Genomic DNA, 23477 nt, shown 5'->3' with positions numbered 1-23477 from the left:
TCTCTATAAATAGAGTATATGCATGTAAAAATATTTTTAAACGTTTGGTTTCTATGGGTGACATGGGGGCATGGTCACAGTATTTCTAAAATCCAGACTACAGCCCTTTCTGTGACAGACAATTCTGTGTTTGTTGTACATGAATTTATGTTTCTGGTCATTCAACTGTTGGTGTCTGTGTCCTCTCACAAGTTCTTCATTTGGCTTTAGATAAATGTGATGCAAAATAATTCAAGAAGGGTCATGCATTAATGTTCAAAATCATGAAAAACACACTTCCACTTATTGGGTATTCAGCTGAATACACACAGTCCAAAAACACAACACAACAAATGATGTCAGGTGGCTTTTTAATGTTTCCAAAAATAGTCTCTGAAACTGGGATTTGTTTTACAAAAGCATCCATATATCTAACAGGTATGGACTTCTTATGTAAACACAGACTGTCAGACTCAGTGGTGGCACCAGAAGACTGAATGCTGAACCCTTGGCAGGAGTTAGACCATCCACAACTGAGAAAAAAGGAAGTATTTTTCTAATAGCTAAATTACTCAACCGGTAGCTCTTACAATGTCAGTTTTAGAAATTGTTAGCTGAGTAACCTACAGTAGATGCCTAGAAGTATACACAATGTACTAATAGACAGACCTAAGCCAGAGCAGTATAAATGCAGTAATTATGCTTAATTCAACAGTAATGATGAGTAATGATGTCATGCTTGTAACTTGTGTTAATGCCATGTGACATCGGGGTTCAAGACAGCTGTTACACATTTCAGCCCACGACAAGTTAACACTCATTTCAAAAAAAGGCATGGCAATAAGGTTTATGACCTCAAGGAAGTTATCTAAATTCCACACAATTACACTGACACAGTATTGTGCATTCATCATCCTTGGCCGCTCTGTCAAACTCAATTTATTTTCCATATCTTTCACTACAGTTATTGTGGAGAAAGGGATGAAGGCTCAAGGTCAGTCCAATGGTTAAATGTTCCAGTGAGTATTTACCCTTGCACAAAATATTCTCTTGGACAGCAGAATTGTGTCCAATAAGAGAAGAAGACTGTCTCAAGGACAGTGAGATTTAATAGGGACGTACGTTTGTGTGTATGTGTGTTTTAGTTGGAGTGACAGAATTTAGGAGCAGCATCATCCCAGACTGACATCAGTTAGATTCGGAGGTATTCACAGCGGCTATGCCCGCAAGTGCCTCAGACAGCTGGGACAGAAGGATTCGTGACGTCTGTTCTTTGGGTCATCAGATGTCTGTCAGAATTTCTTTTACAGAGAAATTTATTCTGCAGCTTCAGTCTCCATTGCCTGTCCTGTAGCGCTCTCCACAGTCTTTGAGGCCTTTAAAAAAATTTAAAAAATAACAAGAAAAGATTGAAATTAGAAGACACTTTTGGCACCTGTGTTTTATTTCATGAATCACACTATCCTGTAACTCACCTTCTTTTTCTTCTTCTTCTGAGTCTTACGGCTGGCTGAGCTTTGAAGCAAAGCCTTTATATGAAAGAAAAAGTAGACAAACAGGATTTTAACCTCAGGTGGTGCAGCACACAATACATCAACACATGACGGCTTTGAGAACGCTAAATCAGCTAACAGCAGGCTATAGTGGTCCTATTAGTCTAGATAAAATATCCCATCCATCAAACAACATATTTTACCTTCAGCTCTGGGTCCTCCACTTCATGCTCAGACTTGTAGAGTTCTGGATCAATGAGACTGTTTGTGATTCGCAGAGGTCCATTGGCCATGAGCAGCACGGTGAACTTGAACTGGGCAACAAATTCACCTGGACAAAGATGAGATTGAAAGTTACATTAAAACGGTCCCACTTGGTAGACAATCTGGCCATCAAATGTTTGAGTTAGCAAGGTCAAAGCAGACATAGGCGGTACAGGGCCGTTAATTGACAGATTCAAAAAATATCACTTAGAATTTCCTTTCAGAACTAGCTAAAAGCTACCTTAACCATGGCTAAAAGGCAGAGGTAAATGGTCGCAATTGTGGCTGGACACTGTGCTGGACGTGCAACAAGTGTTTAAAAAAACAATTGTGTATAAAAGGTGAGACAATAAAATACAAAGAAAGTCTAGTTTTAACAATATATACATGAGTTTTAATGCTCATGAGACACCTCAACCCTGCACCACAATTTAGAATACTAGTAATACAGGACTACAACCCTGGATAGTTTTTTCTGGCGACAATTATAAAGTAAGCAATGAGTAATGTACACTTCGACATATTTGACGCAGTTTGGTCTTAGATGAAGCTGCAGTCACTTAAATTACAAAGGAACAAGGAGGCTGCGTATTTTTGACACAGTGCTATCGCCAGCCTGAACATGGTCTTAGTTTCCCAGGGTGAAAAAAAAAAGCACTTGATTACATTATTTACCATGGAACAGAGAGGAAATTGTCTTGGTAGATGATCAGTAAATGACCAAATTCAATTTACAGGACAAAACAAATGTGTGATGGAGAGCTGCAATGCTGAATATCTTTAGGACTGTTGGTCGGACAAAATAAGACATCTGAAGGAGTCACCGTGGGCGGTCTACTGTCACCTTGAGGTATGTCTACTGTTTAATAAAATGTACATTTCCTGTTTCGTCGTCACAGCCACAGGTTGTCATTTGTCATTTTTGATTGGTATTTAGTCTCAAGGGGGAAGAGAGAGTGAGACGCTGCGGCAAACAATTATTTTGTGGTGATAGGCACTGAATGATAACGCTCATCTATAAAGTACTTTGGTTTAGTTTCTGTCTGCGTGTATCTGTTAACAATCGCACGCTGGGCTTGGTTGATTTCAGTTCTAACACGAGAGCTTTAAGCAGATGTGAGGAATTTTCATGGCCACCGAAGCCATTAATTACATCTCTCATTGTTCCACTCACCCTCTTTCTCATGCAGCACATTGAATGGCTGCAGCAGCTCATGTTTGGCACACTCCACCACGCCCAACCTGGCCTTGCCTTCATCCTCAAATGCTCTGAGGAGACAAAGAAGAAAGTAAATATGAGGAGGTAAAACATTTTAAATAAGTGAAATATTTGATGTGAAGTTAAAGATGCTACCTTAGAGTGAAAGGCATCGTATCAAAGCGTCTCTCCATCTCACTGAAGAATGTCCGAGAGGTCTTCATCTTTAAGCCGTACACCTTGTTGGGGTCTCGTTTGTAAACGGTGGTCCTCTGACCTCCATCCTTTGCCTGAATTGCAAAACAAAACATATATTAGAAATGCATTTCCCCTTATGGAATTAGGTTAAGCAAATAAATAAATCTGAAATGTATACAACATTTCCTCTCACCTTCCCCTCTCCGGTGCTGATAAGCACATCCACTGCATATACCTCATGCACTTCAAACTCAGCCTTCTCATGGTCCTTTCTACAGAAACAGTGACAAAATCATACACCGGTTAAACATTAATCCGGTCGGGGACAGGAAGCACTTGCTGAGTAAACTCACTTTTGCTGGTCCGTTGGGTTTTGGATGATAGTTTTCTCCCCATCAATCACATGTTGTTTGAGCTGATGGGACAGCATGCCTGTACACAATGTAGGAATAAACTGAGTCAAACATGACAAATGACATTTAGTAAATGTACAAACTGGTAATCACAGAGCCTGAAGGTGCCAAATGTTCACCAACACTCACCCTCGATAGGGGAGCACTTGAATGACTTTGCAATCTTGTTCCAGGCTTCTGTGACCTGTGTGTTCTGAAAGAGACATATGGACGTTTATTAGATGTGGTGTGAACACTGATGCGGTTGGTCAAACCAGTGGTCACGGTGGGAGAGTTCTACCTGGTTTCCTGGCTTAACAAGACGCAGAGCGGCCTCAGCACAGAGGTGAGCTGCTTTGATAACATCAGCCTTCCGCCCTGTCACCGGGTTGTCCTGAAGTGACAGAGGAGGAAGATTACAAGAGGTGCAATAACAAAGTATTTACTAGCTATTAATGGTGTGACTACCAATTAATTACATTGCTCTTGTGAATAAACCAGTGAGTGCTACAGCGCAGGAATATTTCATTCCAACAGCGACGACATACCTTGGTCGCTCCAACAATGAAGCTGTGAGCCACATTTGAGATGAAGCCGTCAACATGCACACCCAGATCACTGTGATCAAACAGAAAAGGAAAGCATGAGGTAAAGAAAGAATGAACTACAAATAAAATACAAACTATAGCTTAAATAGAACACAGGGTAGGTGTAAATTCAGCAGCTTACATTTTGACAAGGTCCCCATCCTTCAGTACAACATCAGGGTCACTCTTCAGAGGGGAGTGATGGCATACGCAGTTGTTAACTGACACACAAGTAGGAAAAGCGATACCTGCGAAAGAAAGGGAGTGAATGAGGGAGCGCTGAGTCAGAGACACTGGCCGGTGACTGATGAAATGCAACAAAAGACGTACCCTTCTTCATGTCTTTTTCCTTCTTGAAGATTTTCCCAGTTTCTGCCATGATGAAGGCATCTCCCTTTTCACACAGGCTGAGCACAGAGACTCCAGCCATAGCTGCCCCAACTATCGTCTTCAGAGCCTCTGCAGGACACAAAAGGAGCAATGATTTGGTTAAAATAGTATGACAGTAACAGAGTGTGTATAGTTTATAGACTATTTTTGGGTCAGTTGATTAATAGTAATAATTAATAAATAATTAGTAAAAAATTAGAAGAAAATGTTAGATTAAATAAATAGGCATCACTGTTGATGGATAAGCTCAATTAATGGCTTGTAAGTGCTGACACCAAATTAAACTGAACACATCATTTGATTTTGACTAAGCCGATGTTACGTTAGCTAGAGGATAAACATTTGACAGACTGTCTCACAGCTGTATATTAGCAATAGTAAATTAGAGGTCTATACTTTAAGATAAGTAGGCCAGCTGTGATAAGCTACAACACAAAATCACAAGGAGAGTGCCACCGATGTGAAGCACCTATGACATTGCAGTCTTCTCCACAACCTAGCAGGAGCACAAGGACTGTGAATGAAAAACGACCAGTCACTGGAAGTTGATTCAGATTTTTTTAAATGTATATTCTGAGGTAGCCATTGATTAGGAAACTGATGAGCCGATTCCCTCACACCACTAATTCACTTTCTGACATTAGTTAACTGTGCAATATAGTTATCTTGTGTTTGATTGGTTTCACTATGTGTATTTAAATGTGAGCTGCTGTTCAATCTCCAGACTGGAGGATAAAACACGGACAAACATAAAGTCAGAGGTTGAATTGGGCAACTGACAACTGTGAAGGTAGGTGTTATTAAAAAGGTGTGCGTGTGTTTAGCAAGCCTCCCTGAATTAAGTCAAGTTAAAAGTGGCATACTTCTGTTTAGACTGCAGAAATTACGAAATATTAATATAGTGCAGGTGTAAACATTTTAAGGTTTGGTAGATTCAGATTAAATGTACGTATTTAAATTCAAACAAGTCCCACTAATGACGATGAGTGCATGTGGCCTTGAGAATAATATATTACACACATTTGCTTCAACCGCAATAACAGCGTGTAAAGTTGACGATTCATGTTGGTGTTTATGAGTGTGTTTACTTATTCAAAAGCATAAATAATTATCATATTATAAAGCCTGACGTTATTTGACATGGCAGAGTAACGTTACACGGTGTGTCAACTAGCCTCCGCTTACCCTGTTTAAGAGTTTAAATGACACCATTAAAGACCTTCAGCCAATCCCACATACCACTTGTATTTGTCTCGATTTAAATCATCTGTGTTTATACATCTAAATGTTGGCTGTTCACGAGTTGGAGCCACCCTTATTTGTACTTGTCATTGTTGTCTGTTACGTTAGCAGCTAACGCTTTAGCTCCGCCACACAGCTAACCTAGCTCACCAGGCTAACGTGACAGCAACGTGACGCTACACAAACGCGGGTTACTACAGAGACTTTACAGCTCCGCCTGAATATATATAGCAAGCTTTATGTTTCAGTCATATTAAACAAAGGGGCCCTGCTTTGTAAGGGCACATATCGTTGGCACTGCTGCGGCACATGGCACAGCTGCTGCCTGGGCATGGATTAGCTGACACTGCTAGCTAACAGGAGACGGATCCTGATACTTGTGGACTGTTGGAGTCTCACACACACAAAAACGGGCACGTAAACGCCGCATTTCACTTACGATTCGCAATCTCGGCCCCCATCTTGTACTTGGTGACCACCAAGTCGTCGGCGATGGTCTGCTCCTGTGTCTCATCATCTCCAGACATTTTGGCAGTGTGTCCGCGAACTCAGAGTAACTTTTTTTCCCCCGCTGGGTGTCTGTCAGTCAGTCACAGGATGGACCACGCTGCTCTCTGCGCCGGCCCCGGCCCCACTTCTGCTGGCAGCTTACGATCCCGCCTGCTGCCAAAGACACGCTCTGCAGTCAAGATAGTTCACGGCCCAGCTTGGTGCGTTGGGCGCCCGAAAAAGGCAAGGGTGGATATTTTAAATCATACGGGGGCGCTTAAATTTAGACCATGAAGGAGTAGTCGCAGCCAACAGGATAGTGTGCTCATGCACAGCTGTTGTTTAATGCATTCTGTGTTTGTTATTTTTATGAAAACATATCAAGGGTTGCAGAAGATGGAATGACTGGTGGGCTTAATTAAATAAAGGATGACTAGTATAAAGTGGATACGCTCTGAAAGTTTTTATTTCAGTTTCAGTGACGCTATTAAAGACAACATGGAAAAAAATATTTTTTTAAGATTCAGAAAATATAGAAATGAAGATAATGTACCAACTAAGGTATTCATCAAAGGACAAATAACTTCTTAGTGTTCACACTACTTTGATGCGATAAAGTCCATTAGTGCATAACTCATCTAAGAACGTTTCAAAATGACTTGCTTAATGCTTTTATCTAATTTCCACAGTATTTTTGTGGTCAACCAATCGGCCTTTAAACTGGATGTGAACGAAAACGGAAGAATGCTGACGTCAATCTCACTCGTCACTCATCTCTGATCTGCCTCTGACCAAACCGCGCGCGAGTGCGTCACCGACGCGTTCACATGCCTCCATCTCCTTTTCTGCTGTTCATTGTGTCATTATCACTGAATACGAGGTGGAGGGATGACAAACAACTGGTTTCTCAACAGAATATTCAAAATGAACAAGTGAAACAAATGAAGGAATATTTTCAAGTTGGTATTTTATTGTTTTTTTTAATAGGCACACGCACACTGCAATGTAAAAGGGCTATACACAAATTAATGACACGTGATTTGATATTTGCAAAATAATCATATTTATTCGTGTTTATAATAATTCATGTTATAATCAATTGTACAAAAAGACTGCTGCTGTACAGAAATCGTCATCATCCTGCTGCAGAATGAAACATTCATGGCTGCTACATTATGGTAAAAAAAACTTTATATGCCTGTTTTTAATTCAGGGACTGCTTACCATACTCTTTGAAGTTCACAGGCAAACACCACGTTTTGTCTGCTTTAACTTTTAATTTTGTGTTCTGTACCAACTCACAGTTGTTTCATAAACAATTTATTTACTGCATAGGTCAAAATAAATGTATCTACTGAATTAAACTGAAATGAGATTTAAGGGTGTATTTCTTTTATTACTTTTATCTTTCAAAGTGTGTTGGATGCTAGAACTCAAAGAAAAAAAGCTGGAAAACATTACAAAACTACCCAAATATATGGCAGGAACTGAAGTAACCGTTACCATGTCTCCGTCCCAGTCCACATTATTAGGTGCGCACAGCATCTGGCTTGAGGAACAGTCTGCTGTGCCAGTAGTCCGGGTTGTCAAATGATGTGTTGCTGCCAGGCTCCCCCATGCCGGCACACACCTTGATGTATCCCCCGATCCCTGCACACCTGCCGCTGCCCATCTCCTCAGAAACAGCCCTCACCTTCACTGGGAGGTTCTGGTAGTCTGCCTGCTCCCACCCATTGGGCACCACTCCAAGTCTGGTCATCTCTTCATACTCCTCCACCTTCTCTCCCCCAGCTGTGAGCACATCTGGCCGGGGCATGGCCATACCGCTCAGATTCTCCTGCAGTGTGGGTTGTTTGTTTGTGTTGTTGTGCTTCTCCTCTTCCTCTTCCTCCTCGTGGTCTTTTTTCAACACCTCCACTATTTGGTCTGTTTCCTCTGTCTCTGCTGCACTCTTTGCAGATGTTTCACTCCCACGTCTCTCCCATGCTTGATCCTCTCCCTCCTTAGAGTTGGATCGTCTGATATCCATGTATTCATACCTGCCTATCTCTTGGGAAGCCTCTCCTTGGTTATCCACAGCTCTGATCCCACTGTCACAGTCCCTCATGAGCTGATGTTTCTCTGTGGAGTCTCTCTGCTCTGCTGCACTGCCTTCACAATCCTCCTCTGCTTGTTTACTCCTCACAACGGAGATTGGTGTCAGAGTTTCCACATGTGCTGTGTCCTCTACAGATAATGAAGACATGAAGGTTGGCGAGGGTAAAGGTGAGGTTTTACGAGCATGTGCCACCAAAGGGACATCTGCTTGTGATAAGACGACGCTGGTCGAGCAAGGAAGAGCACCAGACTCTTTGGTCATGATTTCATACTCCTGGGAGGGATTTATCACCAACAGAGACAGATTATTCTTGAGTCTTGAGTTCTTTCGCCCAGAATGAGGCATTCTACAGACTGAAAAGAAGGAGATAGAGGGAAGAAGCCTTGATTATTCAATTAAATAAAATTTTATTTGTATAGCACCAAATTATAACAGAAGTGATCTCATGACACTTTTCCAATTTAATTTGCCAATTTCTTTCAAAAATGTACTTTCAAAAAGTTAGTGCTGATAATTTACCTCTCTCTGGAGTAACAGGTGACCCAGCCATGACATAGCCATATTTGTCCACCTCCTCATCTTCCCCTGTCGTCCACACCTTATACGAGGATGGACTCGATGCTGTTGAGAATTTCCTGTGCCGGCTGATGGATATACGAGGATTATCCCTCTCAGAGCCAAATCTGGCCCTGTGAAGACTCCCGCTCCGTAAACCTTCCTCACGCAGCTCTGCCTCTCTTCCACTCCCCCTGAACTCTGACCTCTCGGGCAGCGTCCGCACCGAGCTCAGCCGAGACCTCTGAAGCCACAGCTGAGACAGAAAAGCAAAGACTGATGCAGCAGCTCATAGAAATTAATCCTCTCATTTAAGAGACCAGAGGGGCCAGAATGACACATATAGGTCCAGTTGGCGTCTGGCCTCGCCCGCAAGCATATAGGGAAAACTACGGCGTGCGTGAAACTCTCAAAAAATGCCAAAGGCCCTATCTAAAGCTAGTTTGGTTTGTCCGTTCTAGGCTACTGTAGAAATATGGCAGACTCTATGACCCGCTCCCTCCATAGATGTAAACGGCTCATTCTAAGGGAACAAAAACTCAACAATTCGTAGTTTCAGGTGATTTACACTAATAAAAACTTATGAATGTTATATTCTATTTCTGCCAATAGATCCTCCTAAATGTTACACACTGAACCTTTAAAGTGAGGTAATAACCTCCTGGCAAGTGCTGGGTCATAAAATATATTTTTATGCTAAATATATCTACTGTATCATCTGTGCAATGCAAGCTTCAAACAGTGTTGCAGGGTGCCAGTATGTTTGTTTGCCTGCATTTGTGTGAATGTGTGTGTTTGTGTCACCTGGCGGATGCTGTCCACAGGGCTGGGGGTCATTGGCAGGTATCCAATAGGTCCGGCCTGAGAGGTGCCACTCTACAAATCAAAGAATAAAAAGCGTTACGAGCTAGTTCCTCTGCCTCTGATCCAATCACGATGGTCCTAAAATGTAACAAATCTAAGATGTATTTCATTACCCTGTAAGAATTAATCCGTGAACGAGACAGACTCCAAGATGGAGAGTGTTGGAGAGGAGGAGTGGCCAAACCATCCTCCAGTCCATCCTCGTCTTGGTCTTCCAAATCTGCATCCAGAAGCCCTTGCTCTGATTCTCTTCGATGGATCTCTCCTGAGCCCGTTTCTGCTCCTTCCACCTACAGAAGAGTGTGGAAGTACAAGGTTTAAGGTCTAAGTAAACAGCCAGTGTACTTAAATAAAATAAAAGACAATGATAGCCTCACCTTGATGACCAGATATCTAGGTGGGTCTCTTGCCATGCGAGTAAAGTCACTGGCCAGCTCTTTGAAGGTCGGCCTTATATTTTCATCAATCATCCAGCCTAAAGCGAAGAAGTAAAACAATTCAGATCCCATCTTTGTGTGTTTGTGCACACACGTGTGCGATTTCGACTCACATTTAACCATAACCATGTAGACGTCTATAGTGCAGATGTATGGCTGTGACAGCCGTTCGCCCTTCTCCAGCAAACTCGGCACTTCCTGAGGCTGCACTGATGCATACGGCTCCGCCCCAAATGACATCATCTCCCACACTGTCACCCCTGTCCGGAAACAGAGACAGCACATTTAAATGGTCACACTGCCAAAATTCACAGACAGCATCTTTTAGGTTTTAGGAGGACAGATTATTTATTGGCACATACTGTAACTACACACACTCACACAAACACACACAGCCTCTTACCATAACTCCAAACATCACTTTGATGAGTGTATCTTCGAAACAAGATACTTTCAAGTGCCATCCATTTTATTGGCGTCTAGATTAAGAGACAAAGTACAGACAAGTCGTACAGATTCATTCCTTTAATGGAAGCGAAAACAGTAACTTAGCTATTCAAGACAGATCTCGCAGTAAATGAGTCAACCTTGGTGTCGGTATAGACGTATTTCTTGTCGTCGGGATAAAGGAGGTCTGCTACACCGTAGTCAGAGATCTGGACCTGGTAGTCGTTCTTCAGCAGGATGTTGCGAGCAGCCAGATTCCTGTGGACCATGCAGTGCTCCTCCAGGTAGAACATACCCTGAGACACAAACATACATGCAGTATATACCCTACATGTACTCTGACAGCTTATTTATAACATTTGGTTGCTCAAAAGAATCAATAATTCCAGCTGCACTCACCTTAGCAATTTGCACACACCAATTGAGCAGGCGCTGGGGGTTCAGGCTGTTCTTGTGGTGCCTGATGTGCTGCAGTAAGGACCCCTGTGAACTAAGCTGGGTCACCAGTTGCAGACTGGGACCTGGACAGATGCCCAGCAGCCTAACAATATAGGGATGGTCCAGGCTGCCCATGGACAGCATATGCTACAGAGAGAGAAGCTGATAAAAACACTATATACTTTTTAAAACAGTTTTATGATACTTGATCTTGTGGTATGTATTTTGCATGAAAGATTCTCACAATGACAAGTTACTGGCAACATTGTAAATATTAAACATTTGTTTTTTCCTTCTCATTGTATTCTATGATATATGTGATATGAATTGGCATTTCTGTGATGTGTTAGTGTTTGAGTGTAAGAAGCTCTGACTCTCACATCGGTGATCTCAGTGAAGGTCTGCCGGCCTGAACTATCCTGGATGGTCTTGATGGCCACAGGGATCTTCACTGTCTCTCCCTCTGGAGTCCAAAAGCCCTTAAACACAATTAAATGTACAGCAGCAGTTCACATGAGTCTGTATAAGGCTCAGACTAAAACTATAATAGCACATAAATCAGTGGAAAATCAGTGGATGTCCAAAAAGGCAAAAAGGTTAATAAATACCTTGTTCACTGTGCCAAAAACTCCTGAGCCAAGGGCTTTGATTTTTTTCAGCTCTGAGGGTCTCAAGATGCGGGCGTGAACCTTTGTACCTTTCTCTCCAGGACCCAGTGGCTCGAAGCTCTGCCAAAAATAAGAATAATTCCCACATGATTTTTTTTCTCTCTGAAAACAAATACATGTAGCAGTGGAAGCAAAGGCAGCTTGTGGAAGCTCATGAGGTTGGATGGTCTCTAAAGTCTCACCTCTCCGCTCTCCAGGTACCTCCTCATGGCCCTCTTGCGGCGGATGGCCAGACCCCGGTGGTACAGCATGCCCAGGAAAAACAACACAAGGCAGAAAATCAAGCCAGCCGGGACACCTAAAGCAATGCCTGTGATCTGACCACTGCAGATTGAAGCAGAGAGAGACAGAGCTAAGTTAAGTTATAGATGCCATAATAAGACTTTGCTTTGACCGAAGCTGTAGTCCTGGGGCGTCCTGATATGTCATGTACCAAGGCTGAGTCCTTGATCTGAATGTGACCGGTGATCCTTTGCTGCATGTCATCCCTCTCTACGCTTTTTCTGTCTATTTTCAGCTGTCCTATCCAATAAAGGCAAAACGCCTTATGCATTAACTGTAGTCCTGTGACAACAGCGACAAGCAGATCTGATTGTATCAAAAACTGCTTCTTTGGACTTTTATTGATAGTGACAGCTAAAGAGTGAGGGAGAGAGGGGATGACATGCAGCAAAGGCCCCCAGGTCAGACTTGAAACCATCACTGCTACACCAAGGTTGTTATGACTCTTGGTACATGGGGCACCAGCTCTACCAGGTGAACCAACAGACCTCAAAAACTGGGGTCGTGTCATTCTTATGGGAATCATGCACATGTTTTCACAATTGGTGCTTCATTTAGACAATTGGCAACACTTGTAGAGTTTTGGTTGGAGCTCAGAAATTGCAGTGTAGTCTTTTATGTTCACCAGCAGGGGGAAACACTCACCTACTAACTGCCAGTCCGTCTGCGTCTAAACAATCATTTAATCCTGGGCCTACGCATCTGTAACACATAACACATCATCATCATCAGCATTCATTAATTTAATTACTGTTACACATCTATAGCTGGACACACATGAAAAAACACACACACACACACACACACACACACACCTATATAAGTCTAGTCTCACCCCTGTGTGCAGTTGTGGTGACATGGCTCACAGTGACCCTCTCTGTTGGGGTATTTGAAGATTAGTCCCCTCTGACCATCATTGACTCCAGTGGGACAAGAGGACATGCAGTAAGGACCATCTCGAAGGTTGGCACACGCCACACACTTGTCTGGACCCTATCAAAACAGAGCGGAAGCCATTTTTTCTTTTGCCTTTATTGAACAGAACAGATCGAGATATACAGGAAAGGGAGAGAGAGACGAGATGATGATAAAGGGCCACACGTCGGACTTGAACCGATGGCCGCTGAAGCAAGGACTCAGCCTTGGTACATGAGACGTGGAAATTATGCCCTTGTACTGTAGTAAAGGTATGACTGTAAAGAAAACACATCAAGAAAACATTAAAGCAAAATACCAGTTTTGTAGGACTCGCTTTTTGTCAAGTCATGCCTCCACAAATATTATGAGTGGGTAAAGAAATGCAAGCAAGAACTCATACAAAGGCACTGGGCCACAGTGTTCAATCAAAAGAAGTGATTACCAGTCCAGTACAGCTGGCTTTCCCACTCTGACGCTTACACTCTGGATGACAGGCGACACACTCGCCATCAGGCCCAGCAAATTCCCTCGGAGCTCTGGTGACACAATATTCAAATATATGTAGTGAGATAAAATGAAAGAAGAAAGAAAACAACACACACAAACAGTATCAGTAAGAACATCAACACATACATGTATCTACTGACCCAGTGTAAAAATTACAGCTGCCCACACACGTGCCGCCTCGGCTATAGTTCCTGCAGGAGAGACACTGGTCGGGCCCCGGGCCCCAGCAACCTGAGTCTGAACACAGCAGGTCACACACACGGCCTTCTGCAACTGCACACAAAACTAAAAGCATCAGGAAACTGCTGCAACATCGCACTCAAACTAATCAAATTGCAATATAGAACAATAAAATACGATTCGGTTACTATGGTTTCTTTCTGACCATAGTATCTATTAGGGATGAGTGAGTACGCCATGTACAAGTATGTATTCATACTTGTAATGGGCAGGGATTAAACCGGATGTTGGCGGGACTAAGCAGAAGTTTTTAATTTAAGCCTGAAACTGATATTTGATATTTAGAAAATTGTTTACAGAACAACCTTCGAACTGAGCTCCAGAGCAATGTTTTTGATCAATGTAATGAGAGAACTATTTACAGTTTTTTTTTTTTATATAGAAGTTGCTATGTTTATTCTTTATTAGAAAACAGATATTGACACATTTTACTCCTAGTCATAAAAAAGTACATTATCTGTACCGGATACTCCTTTTAGCCAAGTACTTGCTCAGCCCTGCTATATGTAATATATCAAGAGCTTGATTAAAGTATATAGTTTGTTCAGTTCAAAGGATAACAAAAAACAAATTTGAGTGGATTATAGAAGAGGTTTTTTTGCCTCACCACACTCTGCCAGTGGCCTGTTGTTGTTGAAGTTGTTGAGTCGAACTCTGGAACCTCTGAACAGCTGCGACCATTTTACAGTGTGGTGGTAACAGAGGTTGGCATTCTGACTGATGTACACACTGCCATCACTGATCTCCCGGAGAGAGCGCAGACCCAGTGAGGTAAGAGTCGGAATGCGCATCACCATCAGAGAAAAACGTCTTTGGTTAGAGGATGGAAAAGGACAAAAGAACAAAAAGATATTTGAATTAGTCAGTGAAATATTTGAAATGCAAGCAAATGTCAAAGGATTACTCAAAATTTATACCACTGGTTTGTATCTACAGATTATGTTTTAGTTCTAAGCCAAATGACATGCTGAAGCTTTGGAATCTGCATTATAGGAATCACACACACACACACAGTCCATACCTGTTCACAGCTGTGAAGCATAGAGAGAAAAGAGAGAGGTTAGAAAGTGTTAACACAATGCACAGGGGGCTCGTCATGAGGTGTTAATACAGAGAGTAGCTTAGAAAATCGAGAAGACAGATAGGAGAGTGTAGAGTGTGTGAGAGAGCAGTGATGACACATGGTTATGTAACACACTTAACACAGTTAGATATTAGTTTAGACAAGAACACAATCATCAGAACCAGCCTGAGGTAATACTAACCTCATAACGGCTTTAGTACTGTTTAAACATCCGTTTGAAAGAAGGTCTTGTTAACAGATTTGTTTTATTATCAGGTTATTTTTATTGGCTTTTACGGATTCACTTTAACGTATGTCAACTTGCTCTTGGCCGCGGCTCAGATTGATGAGTTAATAAACATGTACATCATTAGCAATCTCACATGGCTCGTAAACTAGCCTTACTTGTAGAGAGACCTCCCTTGAATGGTAGCGAGACTCGAAAAAACGGACAGATTGTTCAGCTCTTTGGGCCAAGACTGGATGTTTAGGATATCTGACAATAAAACACAGAGATAACATAAAAAACAGGAAGGTAGGAAGTCAATTAGAAAACGTACTAGTATACACAAAAAATGGTTTAACGTATTATAAAGCAGTTGTATTTTCAGGTTAAAACTCACATTAAGATTATTAGCATCAACAAACTTTACCGTAAATACTAACCTGTAATTTCTCTGACGGTGTGGAAGACTTCCAGCTTTTTAGCATCCAGGGGCGGGATGTTTTTAAAGTCATCTCTATGAAGAATAAAAAAGCACAGTATGAAACTAACTGTATGGCGGTGTACTCTGAGTTTCTTCAGGCAGGATCAGACAATTACCCCAGAATCCCTGTGACCAGGAAGTGAAGGCTGCCCTGGATCTTGGTGCAGTTGATGAAGCTGTCGATGTTGCTGGAGTCCACGGTCTGTCTGTGTTCAGCACCAGTGCCCTCACACACTATGGGGACAACCAAACAACATCTTTAGCTTTAATGAAATTTTGTAACTACATTTCGGGAACAAAGACGACGCCTTGCACTCATCTCATTTACGCTCAAAATATACTTAAGCATAACTTATCTGTTCACTCCCTCCTCGACTCAGTTTCCACATCCCTTCCCCCTGACCCAGGGGGGAGGCATTCCTCAACCTTCAAACCTTCTTCCCTTCATCCCTTCTTCCCTTCATCCGATTACTCTTCATCCCCTCTTCCCTTATCCCTCGACCCCTACTCTCATCCCTTCATCCCTTCATCCCTCAACCAACGACCCCATCCCCCATCCCTCACCCTCATCCCTTTGTCCCTCAACCGTTTCCATTCATCCCACCTACAGTATACCACATCGGTTTTCATTTATCCGTTACGTGCAATAAACCTTTCTAAATTCCACACGTTCATTGGCGTGGTCTTTGTAAGTGAAATGACAAATAAAGTCTAAGTATAAAGTATAAGAAGTAGATTAGGGTCAACCTTTTGGACAGAGTCCACTGCAGAGCTCACACTGCCTCTGGCCTTCTCTCTCCACCTCCATCTTGTCTGGAGGACAAGCACTCACACAGGAACTACCGTCAACCACGAAATGAGCTACAAGGATAAAGACACAGTTGGTAATCTTCAGGAGAGACAGAAGATTCACTGGCAAGGTTTAAGACACAGCATCTAGTGAGGTTTATACCTTTACGTGTTACAGTTTTAGACTAATATGATGAAACATGTTGAGTATATAAACACACAAACAAACACAGGCAACTCACTGGGGCACTGGGAGACACATATGGATCCGTACTGGTATTTGGCATTAGGGTTGGTCTCCATTTGAAACGTCTGCTTGTTATAGATCAAAGTCTGGGGACACTGGGGCACACAGGCTCCAGAGTCGTTAAAATGACGACATGCCTATAGAGATACAGACACACACACACACACACACTTACATTTGAGCAATTTCATGATGAAATGAGATATGTGTCAAGCTTCAAAAAAGTCCACCACTTTGGTTTGGACTGAAATGTCTCAACAACTATTGGATGGATTGCTGTGAGATTTGGCACACAGATTCATCCTCCCTTCAGACTGAAGTAGTGATCCCCTGACTTTTCATCTAACCCCACCATCAGGTAAAAATGTATTAATTAATGTGTAGTTTATGACCTTTCCATGAGCCTCAGCTGAAGGCCTACTTTGTGTTTAGTGCTAAGAAGCAAATTTTAGCAACACCAATAAATTAAGATGGTGAACGCGGTTGACATTATACCTGCTAAACATCAGCATGTTAGCACTGTGAGCAAGTACATAGCCTCACAGCTGATAGCATGGCTGCAGAGTCTTAGTCTTGTTTACCCTCTGGGCAGCCAGGATTTTAAAGTCAGCTGCCATGAACAATTGTATTCATGAACTAAGTTGTTAGAAAATCAAACCCAGAAGGCAGTTGGCAGTTGACTCTCAAATATCAGATGTTTTGACAAAAAAAACAAGTTTTGAAAACAGTTCGTGTGAACAGCTGTATTAATATTGCTAACATAGCAAAACATGAAGTGGGTTGAGTGACCACAGTGAGCATGTCTCAAAGGGGATTTCCATACCACACTATTGTATAGTATTACTGTGACAAAAAACAATAGTTGCCTGAAATATGGGAATTAAATCGTACAAGTTAGCAGAGTTTGTAATTGGACAATATATCATTCAAATCCACCAATAAATTACCTAAAAACTTTGAATTTCAGGTATGTATGTTACAATAGAATCAAATGTGATTGGAAGCATGGGACTTAAATTAGGAAGCAAGTAGTTGTTTCTGAAGAATAAAAAAACCTACAGTATTGTGTGTAAAATATCATGTCTTTCTTTTTCTTCTTTTTCTTTACTTTCAAGAGGCAAAGAAGGAGCACTTACAAAACAGTCCACGTCCAGAGGGCCTTTACATCCCGCTGCACACTCTATGTGACAGCAGTCCCTGGGGCTCGTCCCAAAACAGCGTCCATTACACTGCGGAGCGCACACTGTCTTACTCACTGAGACACACAGGAGAGACGGGTTGAACAGAGGTCATGAATGTGCACGTGTGTGTTATGTCTTTGTGTGTGCATCTCTCTCTGTCTCTGTGTATTTCTGTCTATGAAGAGAGACATTCTGTGAGGAGAAAGAAAGAGGCGGAGGAGGGGAGTGATAAACAGAGAGAAGATCAGGGAGTAAACGGGGAACAGAACAATTGAGCACTCACAGATCTGACATTGGTCCTTGTTTGGCCCCCAGCAGTAATCTCCACAAGATTTGTGGCATGGGCCTGACAGAGAGAAAAAGAGGAGAACATAGAAAGACAGGCAGAACTAATAAGATAGAGACAATGTAGAGATCATCTGAGGATACGTGAAATAGGACCATCTCAACACCAACCTCTCTCTCCATTGTACTGGATGTCAATTGGAGCACTGTTGTCCCTGATGATATCTTGCCAGTAAATCCAGGGGCCATAACTCAGGTATTTGTTGTTGATAATCTGCACTCCTCCCTCCAGAATCTCTGTGAAGTAATGGTTGAGAAATTATTCAAGCTACAGGGAGAGAGAGAGCAGACAGGAGATCCAATTTTGAGATTTTTATCATAAAAGGGGGAGGGTATGTAATGGTATGTATTTTTTTCTTTTCAGCAGGGAGGGAAGACTTAAAACAGATGGCGGTCTTTCAGTTTTTGTCATCCTTGCACTATACTCTGTGTTACACATGATTATTTGTTTTTGTTTTTTTACATAAAACATCTTGAATATTATCTAGCAGTCCAGTTACAAGTGAAGTGCTTCTTAATAGGTCTTTGTCTTGATATGTAGCAAAGGTAAATGTAATTGTAAATTGTAAATGATAAAATGAAATGGTGCATTGCATTTAGCTGCTTCATTCTTAGAGCTCACTTTGACACTGTTACAGCTTACTGGGACACTTGAATAGAACACCTGTGCTTTTCCTGCTAAGATGAGTCAAACATCTGCTGTTAAAAACCTTGGAAAACCTACTGTCAGACATTTTGGGAATGGAGGAGGGGACACTAGTGCCTGCACTCCTTGCCACAAATCACCACCTCTTGTTTTTATACCGCTTAAGAAGGCACAAAATTAAGAAATAGCTCACAATGAGTATACGTTGAGACTGTGATTTCCCCCAAATGTTTCCTATAATTTGTCCTACTACACTTTCAAATAATGAGTGTTAGCTATAAAATCTGTCAACGTCTACCATCCTCAGCCCATAAAATGCAACATTTTATGTTTCTTTCCACAACAAAACTTAGAGAAGCTTACATAGAAGACCAACAGGACCTGCATTCTTTTTGCTGCCACTGAGTTTAAATACCTTTGTTCTCAATGTTTTTGAGACACACACTTCGGTTTTCCCACAAATCCTCTTTACCTGTCAGATTTGCAAGCCCCAGCTGCCTCAGGCCGTTGGAGCCGTCCTTGGGGTAGTTCAAGAAGACAGATAGAGCAAAGCGTCTTTCATAAAGGCTGTTTCCTCTTATGACCCGTAGTTGCCCTAGAGGAATCTCCTGAAAGTGGTTCATAGCAATGAGGACATAGCCAGTCACCTCGCGGATTGTCTGGGGAGGAAAAAGAGGAGTACACTTCTACACCTTGTACATAAAAATCAATTGAAAGATGAGGGTCAGAGGAGAGATGATTTTTACCTTGAGGAAGGAGAAGTCCCAGTTACTCTCAATCTGAGTGATCTCCAGGTTTCCCATGATGATCTCACAGCCATCATACCGGTCCTTAGTAAGGTTGTACTGATTCTCCTGAGAACCTGTGGAGCTCAGTCCGTTCTGCGTACCAGGACACACCACTGACATAAACCGGGAGAAAAGAAACATACAGTATGAGTCTACATTTGATGAACACAAGAGTTACTCAAAGGGAAATTGTGGGTCAGTGTCACTTTTACTTGCTATACTAGTGTATGTTTAAGGAGTGGTTTTGCATGTTTAGTCTTTTTACTACAGCTCTACATCACAGCTTTACATCACACTTGTGTTCTTGGATGTAATTGGTTTCTTTTCAGTTCTGTAGCACCTGAAAATCAATTAGCAGACTCTTGAAACAACATAATTCACTGCATTACAATTCAACTATAATGTGGTTTTGACAAAGATTGATGCAGACTGTGATGCATTGTGCAAGTTTTAGGAGTCTGCTTATTTATTTTAATACCACACAGACATGAACGGAAATCAATTACAGCTTGGGCTGGTGGATAATAAAATCAAAAACATGGCATGAACTTGAAATGTCTTGTAGCTAAGGAGCTCAAATGTGCAAAACACTGGTGTGGTCATTTAAAGGTGAACAAATGGTGCGTGGGTTATATTGTGTCTGTAGTACGGTTTTGATGCTGTGTTGGCTGGAAGGTTTGATGTGAAGCAGACTAAAACAGGCAGGCTGTAACCCTGGTACATGGAGCAGTCCAGGCCTGGGGCTGACGGAGTGAAGGCCGAGGGTCAAGGAGAGCGGGGCTTTTCTTCAGACAAAGTGCCTCATTGTGATAAAGCTATAAATGTGGACAGTGTGTCCCAGTGAGTGAAGAGTGATGCAGTGACAGACAGTGCTTCTGTGTGTATGTGCGTATGTGTGTGTCTGAGGGGTCTGCGTTGCTGAGATCATACCAGCAGACAATGGGCCATGTGTGAGTAGGACATTCTGGCACGGCGAAGGGAAATATCGTGAACGGAAGGAGACATACACACCATCTCATACTGTCCAACAAAAACTGTGGCACTGGCCATTTGTGTGCAAAGACTGAGCACCTGCAGGTGTCAACAAAAGTCATGTTTCCTGTATTCATTGGGAACATGCAGACGTATAAAATTCAGTTGATTACCTTAATGAACCTTTGAAGTCTGTTTCATTTGTCTTATGTAAAATATTGGAGAGTTACATGTTGACTGTAGCATATCTTTATGCTAACACTCATTATTAATCAAACACAGGCACTGAAAGAGAAGTGCTTATCTAGCAGAGTTGCATGATAGTTCTGACTATAATTAAAAGACACAAACAAGCACATGTAATCCAAACAACTAAATAACCTTTGAACAAGCAATAAGGCATTGTCAATATGCACCTAAACAAAAGCAATCATCAGCAGATTGCACATACCAACATGAACAAAACCAGTTGTCCTCAGGAGCTTTTTATAAGTGGGATCTTTGCCATTCATCACTAGCAGTATATAAAGTGGTCATGTTTAAGTGCCTTGATTAGAGCCCAGTAATAACAGCAAAAAAAAGCTCTTAAGGAGGAGAGTAAATACTGTGTGATCTGAGACAAATGAAAGAGGAGATGAAGGTTAATAGTTTATAAAATGTAGTACTCTTAACCCCACACAAGTCTACATAGTCTCTGTGTTAATTATTCTATTCTATTCCACAAAATATAGTTGCATACCATGGAAGCTGTGTAAATACTGAAGAGTGAACAACAGGTGAATTCAAGCATTACATTTTTAAAAATAAAAGTCATTTCGAGGTAAATGTCTCTTACAGTAAGATAATGAATGCAGGTAAAACAGGCCACACAAGGTTGTTGATGTGGAAATATAAATTCACCTACCTTCATGGGTTTGGGATGATGCTGATTGAAGCCTCCACGATAATGTCACACACAGTAATATGACTCGCCACTGAATCATGTTGATGTCGAATCTATTTAGTGAGGTAATCTCATATTATACAGGTTTTAGGTAGTCCTCCGAAAAAGCCAGGAGGATATGGATGGATTAAAAAAAAACATAAAGGAAATATATATTGCAAACCAAAAACAATCCAGCCACAGCTGTGTAAAATGAGACAGTGAACAGAAAAATCCGAAATCATGCAGTCAAAGTGAAGGAGTGATACAACTTACAGCAGATAAATCCCGCTAATTGCAAAAGTGAAAACGGCGAACAAGTGGCAGTTTATTTTGACGCTGGGTTTTCCCTCCCAGAGAGGGACGTGTGATTGGCCAGCAGCCACATTTATTCACCAATCAGAGGTTGGTCCGTCATTTTTTTTTACGAGCTGCAGCCACAATCGTTCCACTGAGCATCCAAATGGGTAGAAAAACCCCTGTTGGACTTCTGTCAAATATTTAATAAATAAAATAAAATGCTTCACAATAAACGCATTGGGCTTACATAAGAAAAGATGAAACTGAATTAATTAAATAACAGACTGACACCTTTAACATGCCAAGTTGACTGCTTGTGCTCCAAACCTTTCGCGTGTGTACCACTGTGAACACCATGTACCCTATATGTCTCTTTTATGTGCAGTTATTTTGGTTTCATGTTGTCAGCTGCTGCATGTGGAAGCAGTGCTGTGGTCTCCCAGTCAGCACCCAGAGCTGTGAGTGGCTACACTGTTTTCCCTGTAAAGAGCAGTATTGTCCCCACAGCCCTGTCAACTGGTTAATCACCTCTTTGATGCGTATGGAGCAGCCTGTCACAATGGGCACATTGTCAGATGGTCAAATGACTTCTGAACCCAAAACAAGAACATGCTTAATTTGAGAAAAATGGCCTCTGAGCGAACAAGATTCCTGAACATGAAGCTGTGAGTGAAGAGGGGGGGGCGACTCACTAATGGATGGAGATCAGTAACTGCTTCTGACACATGTACTGTTAATCTTATTTTGTATGAGAAAGAGATAGCTGAACAGTTGCTGTTTGTCTGGAAGTATCCCTATGTGGAAATTTGAATGATAGTGTGACTATTCAATCATCATCATTATCAATTTTGACTGGAAATTTGATTATTCTATTTGATATGGTCATCAAAAGCATAAAATAGTACAAGTGTAAAACATAATAACGCCTTTTTAATTGTAGCAAGATTTGAGTACATGTTGAGTATATGTACATCAGCCTGTATATTAAGTTGAACCCATAAATGCCCTCCAACAGGAGCTTTCTGTCCAGTAGGAGGAGACAGAGTCTGAGGTTTGGTGCTCTGATATCAGAGCCTGCAGGGCACTGTGGTAGGTGGATTCTCGGCCAGTGTTTGCACCTACATGGCTGTTTTTTTTTTACATGATTATTCTTTGACTCATAAGCTTTGCTACAATCTCTAATCTGCTCTAATAAAAAAATATCAGTTGAGATCTTGTCCACTTGCCTATTGAATGATGGAAAACTTTACAGAGCAGCATTACTCAGTAAGTTGGAAGATTGTTCACAACTTGAGTCAGTTGTGTAGTTAAACACATAAACAGAATTTTTCACTCTTGCTCTGTAACACAGTATAAAGTGAAAAACAAACAGTGGAAATGAAGCTATAGTGACATCAAACAAATTAATTATGGGTGATTATTTTTTACATTCTCTGGAGGGTTTCTCTGTTGTCAGGTCAAGAAAAGTGGCTTAAATAAAGGCCCCAATGAATCCATGGTTTTTGCAGAGTCTGGCAGTTTCACAACGCCACCATGGTGTCAGCCTCAGTGTCAGCTCTGGTGGCCCTGTCTCTTCCAAAGGCGAGCTGTGGGGGTGACTGCTGTGGCCTTTTGCAGTTGCCACTCCCTTCAGAGATTGATGAATTGATTGTGGGGCTGCTGCCAGTGTGTCTGTGCCCTGGGTGAAGGCGTCCCGGTTACGGATGGGAATCCCAGCTATGGCATCCGCCCTGGGGCTACTATTGTAGCCGTCCTGCAGGGGGCCCTGGGGGCTGGTGGCCCCAGGAGCAGCTCTGACCCACATACTGCTGTCACACCCCTGGAGACACAG

At 41.9% G+C, this 23477-nt stretch overlaps 2 protein-coding genes across 2 annotated transcripts; both read right to left on the bottom strand.

Moving 5' to 3' along the window:
* Positions 1-333: 333 nt before the first annotated feature.
* On the bottom strand, positions 334-6426 carry pa2g4b (proliferation-associated 2G4, b). The gene is made up of 13 exons (XM_035656955.1): positions 6183-6426; positions 4442-4570; positions 4254-4359; positions 4073-4142; positions 3826-3918; positions 3675-3738; positions 3486-3564; positions 3326-3404; positions 3091-3224; positions 2911-3005; positions 1676-1803; positions 1455-1508; positions 334-1355 (listed from the first exon to the last, which is right to left on the bottom strand). Exons 1-13 carry the CDS (start codon positions 6268-6270, stop codon positions 1296-1298), a joined length of 1179 nt encoding a protein of 392 aa, XP_035512848.1. The 5' UTR covers positions 6271-6426; the 3' UTR covers positions 334-1295.
* An 845-nt stretch (positions 6427-7271) lies between these two features.
* On the bottom strand, positions 7272-21661 carry erbb3b (erb-b2 receptor tyrosine kinase 3b). Its single transcript, XM_035656916.1, has 28 exons — positions 21329-21661; positions 19411-19565; positions 19137-19323; positions 18130-18255; positions 17957-18019; positions 17629-17747; positions 16488-16629; positions 16204-16317; positions 15573-15690; positions 15416-15489; positions 15155-15245; positions 14294-14496; positions 13587-13719; positions 13382-13475; positions 12857-13014; positions 12667-12723; positions 11922-12063; positions 11680-11799; positions 11452-11550; positions 11033-11218; positions 10774-10929; positions 10590-10665; positions 10300-10446; positions 10127-10224; positions 9863-10039; positions 9690-9761; positions 8850-9141; positions 7272-8683 (listed from the first exon to the last, which is right to left on the bottom strand). The coding sequence occupies exons 1-28, from the start codon at positions 21405-21407 to the stop codon at positions 7761-7763; spliced, it is 4401 nt and encodes a 1466-aa protein (XP_035512809.1). The 5' UTR covers positions 21408-21661; the 3' UTR covers positions 7272-7760.
* Between the last annotated feature and the right edge of the window lie 1816 nt (positions 21662-23477).

The sequence above is a fragment of the Morone saxatilis genome, unplaced genomic scaffold (genome assembly GCF_004916995.1).
Source record: "Morone saxatilis isolate NCDOM2014 unplaced genomic scaffold, NCSU_SB_2.0 Contig15, whole genome shotgun sequence".
Taxonomy (NCBI): Eukaryota; Metazoa; Chordata; class Actinopteri; family Moronidae; genus Morone; species Morone saxatilis.
The sequence above is the reverse complement of the archived record's forward strand: the minus strand, read 5'-3'. Positions and strand labels throughout refer to the sequence as shown.